The sequence below is a fragment of the Anas platyrhynchos genome, chromosome 13 (assembly GCF_047663525.1).
Source record: "Anas platyrhynchos isolate ZD024472 breed Pekin duck chromosome 13, IASCAAS_PekinDuck_T2T, whole genome shotgun sequence".
Lineage (NCBI taxonomy): Eukaryota > Metazoa > Chordata > Aves > Anseriformes > Anatidae > Anas > Anas platyrhynchos.
This window is the reverse complement of record NC_092599.1, coordinates 8,399,247-8,416,332: the sequence shown is the minus strand read 5'-3', so window position 1 is coordinate 8,416,332 and position 17,086 is coordinate 8,399,247. Positions and strand designations below refer to the sequence as shown.

General features: G+C 34.7%; 1 protein-coding gene across 2 annotated transcripts in view; it reads right to left on the bottom strand.

Annotated features, from left to right (window-relative positions):
* FHIT (fragile histidine triad diadenosine triphosphatase) overlaps positions 1-17,086 on the bottom strand; it is a 565,789-nt gene that overhangs the window by 494,145 nt on the left and 54,558 nt on the right. For both annotated transcript variants that reach the window (XM_072044229.1, XM_072044230.1), the window contains exon 2: positions 2,244-2,306. In XM_072044229.1, the coding sequence (XP_071900330.1) occupies positions 2,244-2,306 (63 nt within the window). The remainder of the gene's footprint in view (positions 1-2,243; positions 2,307-17,086) is intronic.

Sequence of the window (17,086 nt, the reverse complement as noted above, 5' to 3'; positions counted from 1 at the left end):
TAGAATTTTTAGCTAACCAGATATTATGGCTCATAGCGAAGATGAAATCTATTATAAATTCTGCACATCTGCTGAGATATGCCATTCTGAAATTAACTGTCTTGAAACCTATATTTGAAGCACATGAAAGGCATTCAATTTCCTGATATGAACTCCTCTTATATCAATACCTAAATTTAAGATAGTTTGCATTCTTCTTCACGCTGCAAAACAACGAAAAAAAGTATCTTTCCTCTGGGATCACAAGAAATCAAGACTAGTATTTTTGAACAGTTGCTCAAAGAGGAAGTCTTCATCTGAGAAGACTAACATTTAAGTGTCTGAATAAATCAGTGACTTAAGTTCTAAATAAACATATGACACAATCAAGGCTTTTGAAGTCGAAGTCATGAAAATCCAACAATTAAATCTAAGTTTTATTAGTGTTAACGTAATTCCCCACATTTTTTAATAAGCAATTTAAATCTGCTTTAACAAGGATTTTGGCATACATTATAGACTTCTAACATCTAGTATAGACTAATGAGCTTAGACATAGATACTCGGGAACCACAAGTACTGCAGTTACCGATTAGAGATGCAGGCTAGCATCTCTGAAAATGATATCTCTAACATGGATTTCAAGTGTGTAAACAGGTGAATACACACTGACAAAGTTATAGTAACAAGGAGAATCTGGTGAATTATCCATGCACCCAGTTACAATGCAAATATTATTGTTTCAAACAACATTCATTCTAGGATGTTAAAACCTCTCTTCCCCCCCCTCCCCCACCATGCTGTTGGAGGTTCTTGTTGGGGAAAAAACATTGCATTTGTCTCACAGGCACTGAATTTAGCTCTATGTTAACTATTCTTAAACTCAGCAGAGATATAGAGATATCAGATACAAGCATCACTAACACTAGTTTTGATGAGGGATGTAACATTTAAACTTCTTAAATTGGCATTTAAACTTCTTAAATTGGCCTGATTAGTCTCCCTCAATCCTTATCACTAAATTATTTTTGTCCTCCACTGTTACAGTCATATTCCCAAATTTATCAGTCAACAATAAACCAATACCTGGTAACTTCAATAACACATTTCCTCATTAACTAGAAAAATCTATTTATCAAAGTTCCAGTCTCGGGCTCTGGCAAGATTTACACACAGCTAATAGACAGGACAGTAGTGGGTCCCACTTCAAAAACAAAACCACAATAACAGGGTTAGAAAAATAGTTCCTTTAGCCATTATCTAATCATCTGGCTCATCTGGAGAATTTTAGCCTTGGACTACCGCCAGTTTTGCCTCGCCACCTGCTCATTAATACTCCCCCTTCTGTAAAACTTATGTGTTCAGGTGTTGAAGCTGGAAACATCTGATTAGGAAAACACCCAATACAATGAAAAGGTGAGTTAATATGCACTACACAAGCACAGAGGCAGAGGTCTAGTGCAGACAGGCCAAGACAGAAGTATGAGATTAACGTTACAGAACAAGAGTACAGAATAGGTCAAAGCCAGCAGTGAGTCATTCAGGGGACAGAATTAACTTTAAGGAAAAAAAAAAAAAGCAGTTGGGCTTTGCTGAGAATGTCGTTTTGCTTTTTCCCTAACTCAGTACTTTTGGTTAAAATTAAAGTCTTTTCCTCTGAATTGTTTTTAACATGAAAGTCAAAATAATTTTCTAGTATGTTATGACTTTTCTCGTACCCACCTCTGCACCTACCTCAAGTTAAAAGATAGAAATAATTGTTTTAATATGCTGCAAAGGACTTACATTTTTATCTGATACTTCACTTGATACTCAGGAAGAAAAGTATGTGTTTCATTGAAGATGCTCCTAAATTAAGTTTCCTTGTACAAATTAGAAACTTTGACATTTAAAATGAATTTTAATAGGGTAATAAACTCAGAAAATTTCATAACTCCATCCAAGATATGAGGCATCTCTGACCTACCCAACAGCTTACACTGAATGAAAATCATCATTAAATTCTCATGAGGCAGCAAACCATTAGATATTTTAGAGTTACTTATTTGAGTGATAAAAACAAATATGAAGAAAAACAGTATCATCCATTTTTCAGTGTCTTTGCAAGGACTTCAGAAGAACTTCACCATATTGTGAATATTTGCATTTAAAAAAAAAAAAATCTACTTTTTATCTTCCTTATTCCAGAGTAAAACGTTAAAGTTGAAACCAAACAGATTAAGTGCTCAGAACAGGAAGTAAATAACAAGAATGTCAATACTTACATATTTCCACCTAACAGTTCCTTGAGGCTTGACTTCTTAAAATGTGTTATTTGTATAGGTAACCTGAAAAATAGGAAACACCATACTCAGTACTTCTTGGCAACCAACACAACTTAAAGATTTAACATTATTTCTTTAAAAAAAGAAAAGTTACAATCTGGTATTCCATCAATTATGATGTTCTGAATATACATATTTAGATGAAATTCCCTTCTTAGATAATCTTTTCCTTAATTCCTGGCTTATCCATCTAATTTAAGCAATCGCTCAACTCCTTTTATTGTAGTGACAGTTACACCTACAGTGATGATTACGTTTATATATTTGCAGTTTTAAGAAATGTTAAAAATTGGTCCAAAACAACAAATAATGCTGATTTTCTGGCCATGTTCATTTAAAGTGCTCTTCCTGGAAATAAGACAATTTTATAGAAGAGAACCAGACTTGTTACAACAGCTAAGGACAAAAAAAAAAATAAATAAAAAATATTTTTTTTTTACTACAAGAAATTTAAAAGTTCCTCTTCTAAAAACTAGTAGACAAATTGGAGCTTATTACACTGAAAGATGGAAAATATGAATTGTGGAACAGAACGTTCGTGGTTTGCATCTGCAAACAGCTTCATAAAGGATGCCTCAACACTTTTCCAAAAACACTGATTTAAAAAAAAAAATAAAAAAGGTAAGGGTGGAATAAGTGAATGAACATTATTAGAAGACTAAAACGTTCTTTATGTGACCAGAACAGACCTTCATTAGTAACAGGTTTCCTTTGCAAAAAAAGCTCAAAGCAACAACAGACTAATTATGTAAATCTGACTGCATACCTTGACAAGAATAGATATTAATTTAACATTACCAATGCCATACAAGGAAGTGAGACACGTACCCAGTGCATAATGCATACTATATTTAACAGTAAGACATAAAAGAATAGGTTTTCATTAATAAAAATTATTCAGTACTGGTTAAAGCTGATTCACCTTGTATACCTTAATCCATATTATGAAAGAAAATAAATGGAGTATTTACACAAAAGGAAAAAAAAAAAAAGTCATTTGTCATATAACATCTTTTTTCATTTTTTTTTTTGGCCACCAAGCCAAAACATTCATTGCTTATTCCACTGTCATGGAAGTGAATCCTGCAGAAACTTGTATGTAAGGATTCTCATGGAAGAGGCAGTATTACTACCTTTTATCTTTGTGAAATTAAAACTATTACCAGGCTAGTCAATCTACTGCTGCAGGATTCTGTAAGTTCATTAACAGGATTGCTCAAATGATCAGTAATATGAAGAGCACTTACAAGATGCAAGAGAAATTCAGGTACCACTACATTTTAGGTTATTGCACAATTCCACACACACCCTTATACACAATGATTTTTGCCATATTTCTCTGCAATAGGCTGTTGTTACAAAATAAATAAATAAAACAAAAATAAAATTAAAAAATCGTGTTATAAAACTCTGTTGAAGAAAGGGCTTCCTAACAGGCAGTCAAATGAGTTGCACATAACAAACTTGAATAGAGCCTAAGAAGTCAGAGTTGGGTGAAGAGTCAACATATACTATTTTCAATCAAGTAATTTTCACTATTCATTAAGGCCTCAATGATTGGGTTCCCACTCTCCTCCCCATTAAGAACCATCAGGTACATCATTAATTAACATGGGGGTTTTTTGTTCCCTCTCCCTCCCCACAGATGCTATTTTTAGTATTTTCCCCAAGTCTCCTTGGACTCCTTTCCCAACTTACTCAGAATCACTTAGATGAGCTCAGAATGGAAAACCTTTTTTTTTTTTCCTTATTTTTAAGTATACATGTCATCTGACACCATATATGTTTTGTAGCAGGTTAATGACCAAATTCTCTCATATTTATTCTACATAAAATGACAGGCATTATCCTCCTTCTTGTTGTATATATTGAATAAAATTAGAAACGCAGTTATGAAACTGTTCCACATCCTCACACTTCATTATTTCACTGCTCTCACTCATCTTATTTAAAGATTGCTTTATAGATGCCTTATAATCAGCGTTTGTAGCTTGCTTTTTTTTTTTTTAGCATTATGAAAGAGTAAGATTTATTAAAAAAATACTTTATTACATGTGAGATAGGCTTCGCTTGCAATTAAACACCTTCTGTTAATCCAACAAATATCTAGTAGGAAGCACAGAAATATTAGGAGATGCTACTCATTTTGAACATGAAATCAGAAATGTGAAATGTGGAGCATGATACAGATACTGGCGCAACGATAATAAATACTATTCACAGAATCAGAGCCTTTCCCAAATTTTACATTGCATAAGTGAAATATGTTTTTAATGAAAAGTTATTTCTCAATTTTTCATCTTTAACTGATCATTAACACTCCTAAGATATTGATAATGATGACACTGCAGTGTAGCTTTTTTCTCTTCATTTGACAACAAAGCAGAACAATGTGAAAAGAGATACACATGAATACAAAACAAATATCTAAAAATAGCACTAAGAAGTTTTAGAATTAATGCCCTCAATTCTTGCACATCATGGAAGTTGATTTTAAGCAAATTACATCAAATTGAAAAGACAAAGAGCAGTAATAAAGCTGCAAGTTTCCTACTGCACTAAACAATGATAATGACCCAGGGAGCAGAACACCATAACCACACTTGGGTAAGGTCTTTCAAAAGAAACAGGATGATTTAAAAATTAGCATTACAGTATGCTCTTTCCACAAAGGAAACAAGCTTCAGTATTTATTCTTAAAATAAGGAGACAGCAACCTTTTTGGTTGCTGTACACTTACTCAAGTTGCTGTACACTTACTCAAGAAAATGAAATTAGAATATTTATATTCATAGATGTTAAACTGGGAAACAAACAAGTAAAGACATGACCCCTGATATTTGTTTCTGCTCCATTTATCCACCTGTTTTGACAAGCATCTAATTGAAAGCTGAAATATGAAGGAGACAAAAGTAGCACTGGCTACTTTAGATGTAAAGAAAAGCAGCACATATATACAGTATTATTTTACAAGATATTTCTCTTGTTCTGATTTATATAGGGAAAGTATGATTTTTATCCTTGGTACTTCCATTGGTTATTGCCAAATACTGTCTGGATTTCAAGATCTAAACTAAAATAAACTTTTTTTTATATATATATATATATAAGCATGCCTATGAGGGGAAAACAAAAACAAATTCTAGATTTTCATAATTCTCAACTTTTTTTCTCCTACTGTTTTTCATGTTCCTCGAAAACTTCTAATAAGAAAAACTGTCAGTTAAGGAAACTGTTGTTTTGGTTAAAGCTTACCTTTGGAATGCCATATTATCATTTTTAGTATTCTAAGCCTAATCAGAGACTAAACCTGCTATATCAGATTATTTGTAAACACAAAACCAAACAGGGTAGCTTAGTCAAGAGACAGCAAAAGGCAGATGAAAAGTTTAATAGAAACTGAAAAAAAAAAAACAAAAACAAAACATCCTTGCTACAGAGATGCAGTTGTTTTCACAAAGCTGAAGCCTACACAGGGTTAAGACCTCCAAGATACCACTGTTAAAGAGATGCAGACTAATTTCAATACAGACAGTTCTGTAACTGTAGATGCATTTACCATTCCGAAGTATAAATGGCAGCACGGCATAAAATCACAAAAGGTGCTTACTAGTATGTTTAATTCTATACTACCATATACATTTAAGTAATACTACTGGATGTAAGAGCTGAGCTGACATCTAAGACCAATGAATTATGAACCTTGTGTATAGACTGAGTTATGGGTCACCACCCATTACCCACAGTTGCACCTCAGGACCATAAAGAAGCTATACCACCAACATTCATACAATTTCTTGGGGATGTCAGTAGGTGCAAGTATAGTTATTATTTATTGAGTCATGTTCAAGTTTATGTTTCAGTGAAACAAAAACACACACTGACAAAACCCAAGAACAGAACCAGAATAAGTGCCGAAAGGAGTATTCTGAGAGCAGTTACTTGATGGGTTTTCAGACTAAGAGGTGACTAGAGAGTTGTTTGCACCTCAGTGAAAAATCACAGTCCTTTGTTCAATTCCTAGTGCATTAAGAGAAACAAATTTATTTAGCCTTGCAAATAAATATACTACTAATAACTGTAACATCCATTTCTTTTGGTAATTTCTGAACTGGATAATTGGTTAGGTTAAAAGAATAGTATTAAGCAAGTACAGGACAGAAGTTGGCATCATCAGGGACAACATTAGCATAGGAAATGAGATGTGGGTAGTAATATATGGACAGATAGGAGATCCTAAAATATAATGCAGTTTTCAAGGACAAGACTAGCTCTCTAGTGGAACAGAAGTTCAAAGGGCTTTTGTGAAAAGACAAGTTTTTCTTAGAAGGAAAACTGATTGTATTCTTAAAACCGTTACTTCCTTTGATCTCAACATTTCCAGGAATTTTTTAATTACTGAACTGGTTAGTGGGAACTGTACAGAGAATTTCATGCGTGGGAAACAGTTTGCTCCTATGCTTGCTGTATCTTATTTTTGCCCTCTGATCCACAGTGCATTCTCTTGTTGAAAAAGTAGGTATAGTATCTGCACTTAATCCACGACAAGAGAATTGCATAACATCAGCTATTCTATATGATGGGAGATGGGCTCATTGGTAGCATTCGGTAGCATGATCCCTCTTAGGACAGCATCATCTTATCCTACTACTAAAATGCATGCATCACCTTATCTTGTTCTGGATCAAAAATACTTGTATATACACAGAACAGGATTCAACCACATGAAAGAAAACACAAGATTTCTGCCTTTTCACAGAAGTGTAAAAATAAACAAGTTCCTTCCTCTTTCCTCAGAATAAAGGATAAAAATAATTTGATAATAACCTAGCGATGAAGAACTCAGTACACAATCTGATTTTTTTTCCTCCTTTCCATTCAGTGCTAGATTAAACCCTTTAATTACATCCAAATTCCATTGTCAAGATATTCAGAAGTATCATGTGTTCAGTTTGCTCTTTTTTCCCCATGCCTTTCCGATTCGAAGTACTAATATCTTTATTGTAGGAACGGTCCTTTAGCTGTTGCTCCAGTGTGACTTATTTTTTACCTTTTTTCTTCATTCCTCTTTCTCGCAGATATTCTCCATTACTTAAACTGGAACCTTTCTCCCTGACTTTTTCCTTTTAGAGCAACAATGAATTAAGACGCTGTCAGAAGGATTTGATGGTCAGGGACCAACAAAGACATGAAGACAAAAATAACAGAGGGAGGGATGATGTGGGATTCGTGGCAGACAACCAAGCTAACTTTAGGGCAAGGAGATGTGAGGAAGAGGTTGCAGCAGAGGGATAAGGTCAAGAAACAACTGAAATGCAAGGACAAAGATCATAGAAAAAAGCATAGTAGGAACATGACTATAAACAAACTTTCATAGCTATGACCCTTGCTGTATGATGATGAGCCATTGTGAAGCCAGGTCCCGTTTATTTTGTGATTATGGGGACTTGCAAGACTGTTACAGGTTTGTTTTTAATTTAAAAAAAAAAAAAAAAATCCTTAAAAAGTGAAATGTGTTCAGAGGTTTTAAATGGGTGATAGAAAACAAATAATTCATTTCTGAACATGGTTCTACTTGCAGTAGAATAATCAATACTTACTAAAATTTAATAAGGAACTTTTAAAAATAATTATTTTAATTGCAGTATTATGAAATGGACAGAAGTAGCACAAACATTAAGTGATCTCTGTTTAACTGATCAGTCCTTGTTACAAGCCACTCGTTTTCTCATGAGAATGGAGAAAAGAGCATTAGTTACTCTGGACAAATAACAGCACAGTATTAGAGCATTTTGAGGATTCTAAAGCTTTTAGAGATGTTATAATTATTTGGAAACTTTCCAGTAAGCACTAAATATCCAAAATAGCACCTGCAGGCAGCTAAGTTGAATTACCCGTTTACCACTTCTGAAAGTTAAAATATTATGTAAAGTTCACTGAAAAACTTAATACAAGAGACCAAACATCCAGAGACCTTTTATATTTGTATTTATATATTAATTTGATACACAGTGTTGAGAAAAAGGGTTAAAAAAGATGCAGATAGTTTATCAGCTGGGAAAAGAAGTTCGTGTTAAATTTTTACTGAAGAAATTAGACTTTAATGGCCAACCTATGTAATATTCCATAAATCAGCAGCAGAGTCTGGCCAAAAGAGCATAATAGTGAGGGATTTAACACCATCATCTTGCTCATTGAAAGGACCTGACCTCATTAGGGTCATGCACTGCAAGTGAGAATGATAACACTGCAAATTATCACTGCTTTGCGGATGCCAGCATGTCCTACCTGTAAAGGGAATATGACCAAGCACACTGAAATCTATTAATTAAAACTTAGTTGTCTGTCACATTGCATACCCCTCCCTCTCCTCTCCCTCCCCCAACATACATGGTTTGTACAAGGCCTAGAAACAGATGGAAAATTAAAAAAAAAAAAAAAAAAGTAACAATGTCAGCACACACCACGTTTTTCCTCAAAAATTAGAATCACAGAATGGTTGGGTTGGAAGGGACCTTAAAGATCACCAAGTTCCACCTCCCAGCCACCACATCAGGTTGCCTCATAGTGAAGAGTTTCTTCCTAATATCTGAATTAAACCTACCCTCTTCTAGTTCTAAAACGTTACCCCTTATCTACATCACTACACTCCCTGACACAGAGTCCCCTCCTCTCCAGATTCCCTTTAGGTACTGGGCAGGCTGCTATAAGGTCTCCCCAGAGTCTTCTCCAAGCTGAACAACCCCAGCTCTCTCAGCCTGTCTTCACTGGAGAGGTGCTCCAGCCCCTTGATCATCCTCATAGCCCTCCCCAGGATCTGCTCTAACAGGTCCATGTTCTGAGGGCTCAAGAGCTGTATGAACACAGTGCCCCAGGTGAGGTCTCACAAGAGCAGAGAATCACAGAGGAAAGGTGGAGAATTACATCCCTCAAACTGCCAGCTACACTTCTGTAGAGGTCTCAGTCATTTAGAAAAATGAATAAGCTGTTCCACATAGCATTCATATTGATATTCAAGTTAGTCCTATAGTGTTCTGGGAGATGACAAATGCGAGGTTTGTAAGCAGTGATGTATATACACAGTATCGACCCAACCTTACAAACTGTACTCATGGAGTTCTCCTTTACTTATACAAATAGTACCACTGAAGTCAATAAGACAACTTAAGCCAAAAACCTGAGTCGTACAAGAAAGAGTTAGAAAAGAATCATAGGGACTTCACAATGTAGTTTTAAGGAGACTCAGTTGCCAAGATTTCTTCCACTATTTTTGAAGAACAGCATTCCAAATACACACAAGCAAGAGGATGCAACTGCTGGAAACAAGTTTCAGTTCCCTGTGGGTTTTTCTCCCTTCGATGAAGGTATATTCAGCATATGCATACAAGAAGAATTCCACATTGCTGTTCTTGGCATTTAATTAGGGGGTAAAGGAAAACGTGCAGGACTAGAATTTTAAGTGTTGGTTTAATAACCTTTATCCAGCTCATTTCTGAATGATTTTCTTCCTCTCTAGAGAGGCTTCTAATGTCAAACACTGGTATTAAGGTGAGTCATGGTTACTGAAGAGGCACACAGAAGGCACATGACAAAATTATTAATTATGGGAAGGAATCAGAGTATTCATTTCACTCCATAAATGTTCTTCTAAAACAGAATATTTAATATTGAACTCAAATACTCTTCCAGTAGCCAATAATCTTACCGTTGGAAATAAAAGTTGGGGATTCAGGATACCACTTAAAAACTGTTTCAAATGAGATTTTTAGAACATACTAGAGACTGAGAAGGCATATTTATTTTTTTTAAAGTACAATAAAATAAATTGGGCATCTTTGTGTCTAAGATAATAAGTTAAGCCACCTCAATACAGTAATTTTAAATACACTCATTCACATGAGTTTGCTAACGTTCATTTTGCAGATTCCTTACTTTCACATCAAATATTAAGAATGGGTCAGTAATATTTTCTGCTGATATCTGATATCCAGCACCGCATATTCTTACACCGAAAGGTATATTAGAATGCATTTTATACTTAAAAGCAACACTAAAGGTTTGGTTTTTTGTTGTTCTTGGGTTTTGTTTGTTTTGTTTTTGATGTTTTTTAATACAATAAAGAAGAAAAACAGTATGGAAGAGAGAGGTATATTTCAAAAATTTTCTTCCTATCTATAATTTTACATAAAATTAAGTCACAGTTAGTATTTTCAAAATCTCACATAAAAGTAGTCTAAGCCACTGTAGCAGTATTTTGAAATCCAATAAATCCTGTAGACTTGGCCTGAAAATCTGAGACACCAACACAGTGTATATGTCAATAAGCACAGTACCAAATCAAAAGACAGTTTTTCTAAGCATTCTAGTTGAGAAAAATTTAGGAGAACCTGAACAGACAAGAACCCTTCCAGTCAAAACATCCCATGAAAATGAATTCAGTAGGCTAAATAAATAGAATCTATAAAGCCTGTGGAATTCAGTGCCATTGGCTGATATTTCTTTCAAATACATCTTCTTTTCATATAGTTGTACTTCATTTGGAGCCCAAACACCTCATTGAATTCAACATGAAACTGTGGAAACAAGTAAAACCTTTCCCAGGTTTAAGTCTTATTTCTGGAAGCTACTACTAACAACACAGCATAATCACAAGTACATGCTATTAATCAAAAGTTTACATGTAAATACCAATTATAGTGTAGGGTAAGCAGATGCTTGATTTATTTTGCCCTGAAGGCAACTATTGTAACATACTACTTGTCAGTAAGTTTGTGAGCACAAAACCTGCTTCTGACTGCTTTCTGCTTCTACTAAACCCAGGCATCAGCTCAGGAAAAATAAACATCAGCAGTTGGCAATTAAAGAAATTCATATTAATATATTGTAGCCACTATCTTGTGAAATAAAACTCCCAGTTTCTGTCAAATTGGAATTTTCATGAGGTTTGTGTTCTTACTTTAACCCATTTCATTTCTACTAAACTACCAATTATTGAAACTTAGAAATAAGCGTTTTATGTTCTGTATCTTGCCCACAACTCACTTCCCATGTGATAAAATAAGCACAAAGCAACTCCTCTATAAAGGTATTCTTGCATGTAACATTAAATTATTATGCAGTAGCTTATAATGCCGACACTATACTGGTAATCAAAGCTAATACAAATAACAGCTGTTAAAGAACATCAAATCCATAAGCACCATCTAGGCTAAAGACACTGCAGCCATTTCCTTCCGATGAAAGCTTTTTAATATCGAGCAGTCTATGTTTGTGTTTATAAACCCAGTAGAACATGAGCAGAAGAAAAAAGTGTTTAAAATAATGACCTCTGCAAAACAATCTAATACTTTTCACATCCCAGAACAACAGCTATAATCGCACCAATTATCTGCTTTAACTCAAAAAAAAAAAAAAAAGAAAAAAAATTAGAGTTGAAAGATTCCTAAATGAACATTGAAAACCCTTCCTACTCTTTCCTCTTCATTCTCCTTCCCAAAGATTAACAACGTCTGACACTTATCTCAATGCTCTCTCATGTACATACCAATATTTAGTAGGAGCAGCAGGATTTCAAAAAGTAAATGAAAAAAAAAGTTTTTAAAAAAGATGAAAATACATCAGCAGATTTGGTGCTTGATTTGTTTTCCTTAAAGCTGCAATACCCATGTTTTTAGTAATCAGAAAAAGAAAAAAAAGAAGAAAAAAAAGCGCCTCTGGTCCTATAAAGCTTTCCAAAAAAGGAGAAAGCTTTCTACAAAACCTTCAGAGAACTGTACATCGCCTCTCCACTGCAAACTGTAACAAGTCAATATTATACAAATTCACATTCAGGATGAAATCTGGTTAAGCAAATGAAATGCCATATAAACACTGAAACAACTAAGATATTCATCTGCACACCACTCCCAGTCACATCTTTTAACAGAAGTTTTAGATGCAATTAAAGTAGTGCTACTATCAGGAATGTAGTTTCATTAAACGTAATTTCAGGAAGCTATCACACTGCCATAATTAAGAGAATGTGAACTAAAACAAAGCAACAAACAAGCACAGGCTTTAGCCAGGGACTTGCATGTCAACATTGGCTATCACCAAAACTTTAATTAACCCTTTAGATACAATTAATGAATTGTAATCCTGCAGCAAAACCTAGAACAGAATTCCAATACAAAATGTAATTCATTAACATTAGACAACAATCTAAATAAATCTAATTATATGACCTCTCACAAAATTTAATCATATTGTATGCTTTGTGTACTTCATAACAAGCAGTGCATACTAAATCAAAGACAATATCTTATTTCATAAGTTGCCTTACTACATGTTGCAAAAAGGCACACACGGTTGTTATCCTTAGATTATATTCCTATCTTAGCATGACAGTTCTTTGATGAAAAAAAATGTTAAGACTTCTTGACTACTGAATTTTATCACTGCAAAATCTCTGTTTTAAAATTGAGCTCGCCTTTAGTTCATAAAATGTACAAGAGTAAGCTGTGCTACCAGTCACACAATTGCTAATCATTATAATCAAAACAAGCACCTCCTATCATATAGCAGCCTGTACCTCCGGTCCACACCTCTAAGTTCATCCTGCCTGCCCTCCTGCTTGGTATTTCCTTATCCTTTCCTCTTCCGTGTCCTGTGTGCCTTCTATTTTCTAACTGTTATTAATCATCCATATGTTTTCCTTTGTTTTGCAGTTCCTTTCCTTGGAACAGAGCTGGCTGTGCCTTCTCTTCCCTAATTCTCAAAGGCATTAAACAAACTCTTGAGCATCATCATATTGTCACTTGTCACAGTTACTACATTAAGTGTTTGATTCTCTCTCACCTGGTGAAAACACATGTGCAGAACACTGATTTTATTATTTAAATCCTGAGAGAAATCACCATTCTCCGCACTACTGGAATTCCACCCCAAAAAGAGTTAAATGTCCCCTATTTTATGCAGCCTAATCACCAGGGACAACAATCTCCCCCTAGACTACAGAATGATTACTTGCAAGGCAATGTTTTATATCTCATGTAGAATATTTAACAGGATTCAAAAAATCACACTGAGTCAAGAAACAAGCATAACCTTTTTTAATTAAAAAATAAACTCTCTAAAATATCCCCATGGATATCTCGTGCTTCCCTCACCCATGGTCACAGAAGAAACACACACTAAGGAACTCTCCCTATTTTCCACTGCCCTTTCTGCATTATTCCAGTAACTTAAAATACATTATTTTCAATGTGCACATCTCAAGTTCACTATGACAGATATCTAATGTTTCATTGGAATACTTGTATTGCCGATATTTACTCTAAACTTGATTGCAGACCTACACAAAATACAGATTCTTAAACATAACACAAATATCAGTTACTGCAGTTTAAAAAACAAACCAAGTCTTTTGCTGAATTAAAGCCAAGGTACATTTTAGACTTCCAAATATGCTGAGCAGGCTTCATTATGAATTGCACCTTTTCACCTTTGAACTAACACCTTAATCATAATTTCAGCAGGAAACTCCTGTAGAAGAAAGCACAAAATAATGCTAGCCTATCAAATATTATTTAGACTTCCAAAATGAAATATTTCCATTGTCAGATTTTTTTTTCTGACTTTCAACATTTTTGTCTAGAAAACACTTTATTTGTATTACAGAAAGTCTGTAGCATTCTGTGTTCAAGTTAGTTTGCCCAGTACTGTCCTACTTCTCACAAAGATCAGAACATTTAATTTTGCCAATGAATTGCATTCATGGAAAGCACAAGTTGTGAATGCCAAAGGCTGTGTTTGTCAAAAATAAGACAAACAATACATTCTTTAAAACATGACAAGTAGTTTTTATGAAAGCCATTTGTGCTCTTTCCATTACAGGAAAAGAAATCACAGTGGGAATACTAAGCTCAGCACCTATTTGGCAGTTCGCTGACCAGACATGCTATTAACTATAGAAAAGACTATTTCTGTTTTTTTTCTGTTAAGGAAAGTTTTGATATTTTTGAGGATTACAAATCCAACTATGAATGCAATTGCAAACTACTTATTAGAAATAACATGAGTATATTGACATCCCTGCACTCTATTATTTTATCATATCATTTTATCATCATATGTCTTACTTCCATAGCTTCCATTATGTTCCTTTAGCATAGAACTTGCTCTGTGTTATCCCTTTCTCATTTTCTACAGGTTCCCTTCACCTAGCTAATTACTCTTCCTCTAGGTTTACCTTTAAAACCTTTTCTTTGATCCCCCCAAAAAACTTGGCAGATCTCCTTCATTGCCCCCCTTTACAAGCAAGATCTGAACTTGCAGAATCATTACCTAAGTTCTTTTTCTGTCTCCCTTCAACAGTATTCAAGCTCTTCTTTTGTGTGATAATAATCATTTCTGACCTTATCACCATGAGCCAGACAGTTGATTTTTTTTTTTTTTAATACAAATAAAAAATACGAGAGTGAGAAAGGTTTTGTAAAAATAACAAAAAAATTGCATTGGTATTTATGGCAAACTACTACTGGTCAATGGCCAGCAGAAAAAGGTATCAATAATGATCATAATTTTGGACATAAAGTCTTTTGAATATTAAAATCCAGACTCACACATGAGACTACAAAACAGGACACACAGTAAACTACTCTTAGAGGAAACAGAGAAGATAAATGCTGATTGAGGTTTCATGTACCTAATAATCTCTGCTGTTGAGACAGCTGGTTGCTGTGTTCAGCACTTTGCAGGACTCCCCTTCACACCTAAGTGCAAAAATTATGAAAGCACAGACCAGATGTTACAAGGTTAGAGATCACCACCAGATCTGAGTGCACAGTATTTGCATATTATCTCATGGTCGCATACAAATGACTGAGTATTTCTCAAGTTTGAATTCCCAAGCAAATGTAGAATTGAAGAATAATACTTGCCTGCAGGTCATTTTTACCAATCCAGTAACAGATTTTAAGATGTATGAGGTTGTTCTGAGAGTATTTAAAAAGGGGAAAACAGAAAAATGTGCTGTAAAATAATCTGTATTTTAGCTGAATTTGTCCACATAATAGGTTTAGAGACAACTACTTGCTTTTTATTTAAGCCTGCTTTTACTGCTGAAAGAACACATCACAAGTCAAGTACCAGCATTTAAGCTTTCCTTAGGTAAAACATCCATGAGTTTAGAAAACATGAAGTATGACATAGTCTCCAGATGAAGTCCCACATTCCTCACCCTGTTTCAGTGAAATTCTTTACACATTTATTATGTAGTCCCTGGTCAAAATAAATTTGAAACAAAGAAGGTGCCCTCCAGCAAAGCAGAGAATGATTAGTGTTTAGCTAAGCCAGGAAGAATTAGAGGTCACCGCTACTTTTAAATGAGACAGCCGAGGCGATATGGTGGCCTCAGCTCTCCTCTTCTCCTATTACTCTTTGTACCATACACTCTCTTCAGCTAGAATAAAGAAAAAAAAAGTATACAACCTATTTCTGTTAGCAGACTGTTTTGCCTCATAGGGAACTCAAAAATTTTAAAAGCATTAATTACTGATCAATTTTTACATGTTTTTATCATAACTTTGCAGCTCTCCCCCAGATTCTGTAGAAAGAATAGGCTTTGGAGGACACAAGGAAAACACTAGGATTAGAGATGTAGGCAAAATAAAAACGTTGACCTTATTGTAATACAAAGCTGATTTGAGCAAAAGTGAGCTATCCGCACCAAGCAAGGTGGAGGAGAAAGGAGGGATAAGAGAAAGAACAAAGAACAACTTCACCAGTTCACTGTTCAAATTGCCAGGACTTCAGGTATTTCAGCCATTATGTTTATCACAATAAAAGTAACATAAAAGAACAGTTCTACATGCGATGCTTCTAATGAGCAGTGAAAATTGGTAATAGAAATAATCATATCAAGTTTTTAATATTCTCATAGTAATTCCCAACACTGAGTCATATTTGATAGCACTATAAAAGGGGTTACTGAACTGAAGAGATGAACACAAATTCCAAATGACAGAAGAGTACTGTGCATGACTTCGTTATAAGAGTTCGGCATTTCCAAAAAAGTCACCCCAGTTTGTCAGAAGCACACAACACATAAAAGCTCACCTAAGATCTGTATTTTTAAGAGATTGTCTGTTATTATTTAAATCTAATTAATTTGCTTTTTTGTTTTGCAGGGATGGGGAAGGGGGCTAAGGGGTCTTTTCTCTATTTCACTAAATAAAATCCCATATGTCATTTCTTTCTTCTTGCTGTTTGTGCTGTGTTAGGGCAGTCAAGGGACTGAACTAGCACTTTCACTGAAAAGAGAAAGAACTGGTAAAACAGTAGATCCTTTATATTCTCCTCACCCATCTCTGTCTCTCCACAGACGCGGCAGTGAAAGCTTAGTCCGCTCCACTCTGTTCACCACTGTCACCAATAACAATGAACTGCTATGCTATTAGGTTACTCTTAGAATAAAATTTGATTGGTTTGGAGTCCTCATTAGTTTCTCTCCCACCCCACCATGACACCATCACTGAATGCAAATGTTAAAAAATATGTATTTAAAACCTGATATCCCTCTCCTTTCTAAAAATATAGTTATAACCACACAGTATTGTCATTTTATAGATTTTTATAGACAAGCAGCACTTTAACATATCTTAAACGGAAATACAGAGGCAATCCTGAAGAAGCTACCACTGTTCATAAATATATTTATGTTGGTGACCAAGAGAAAGCAGCCTCTTGGGTTTGCTTGGTTTGCATAGGTAAAAAGGACGCAACCAGACACTCCATTTAATGAA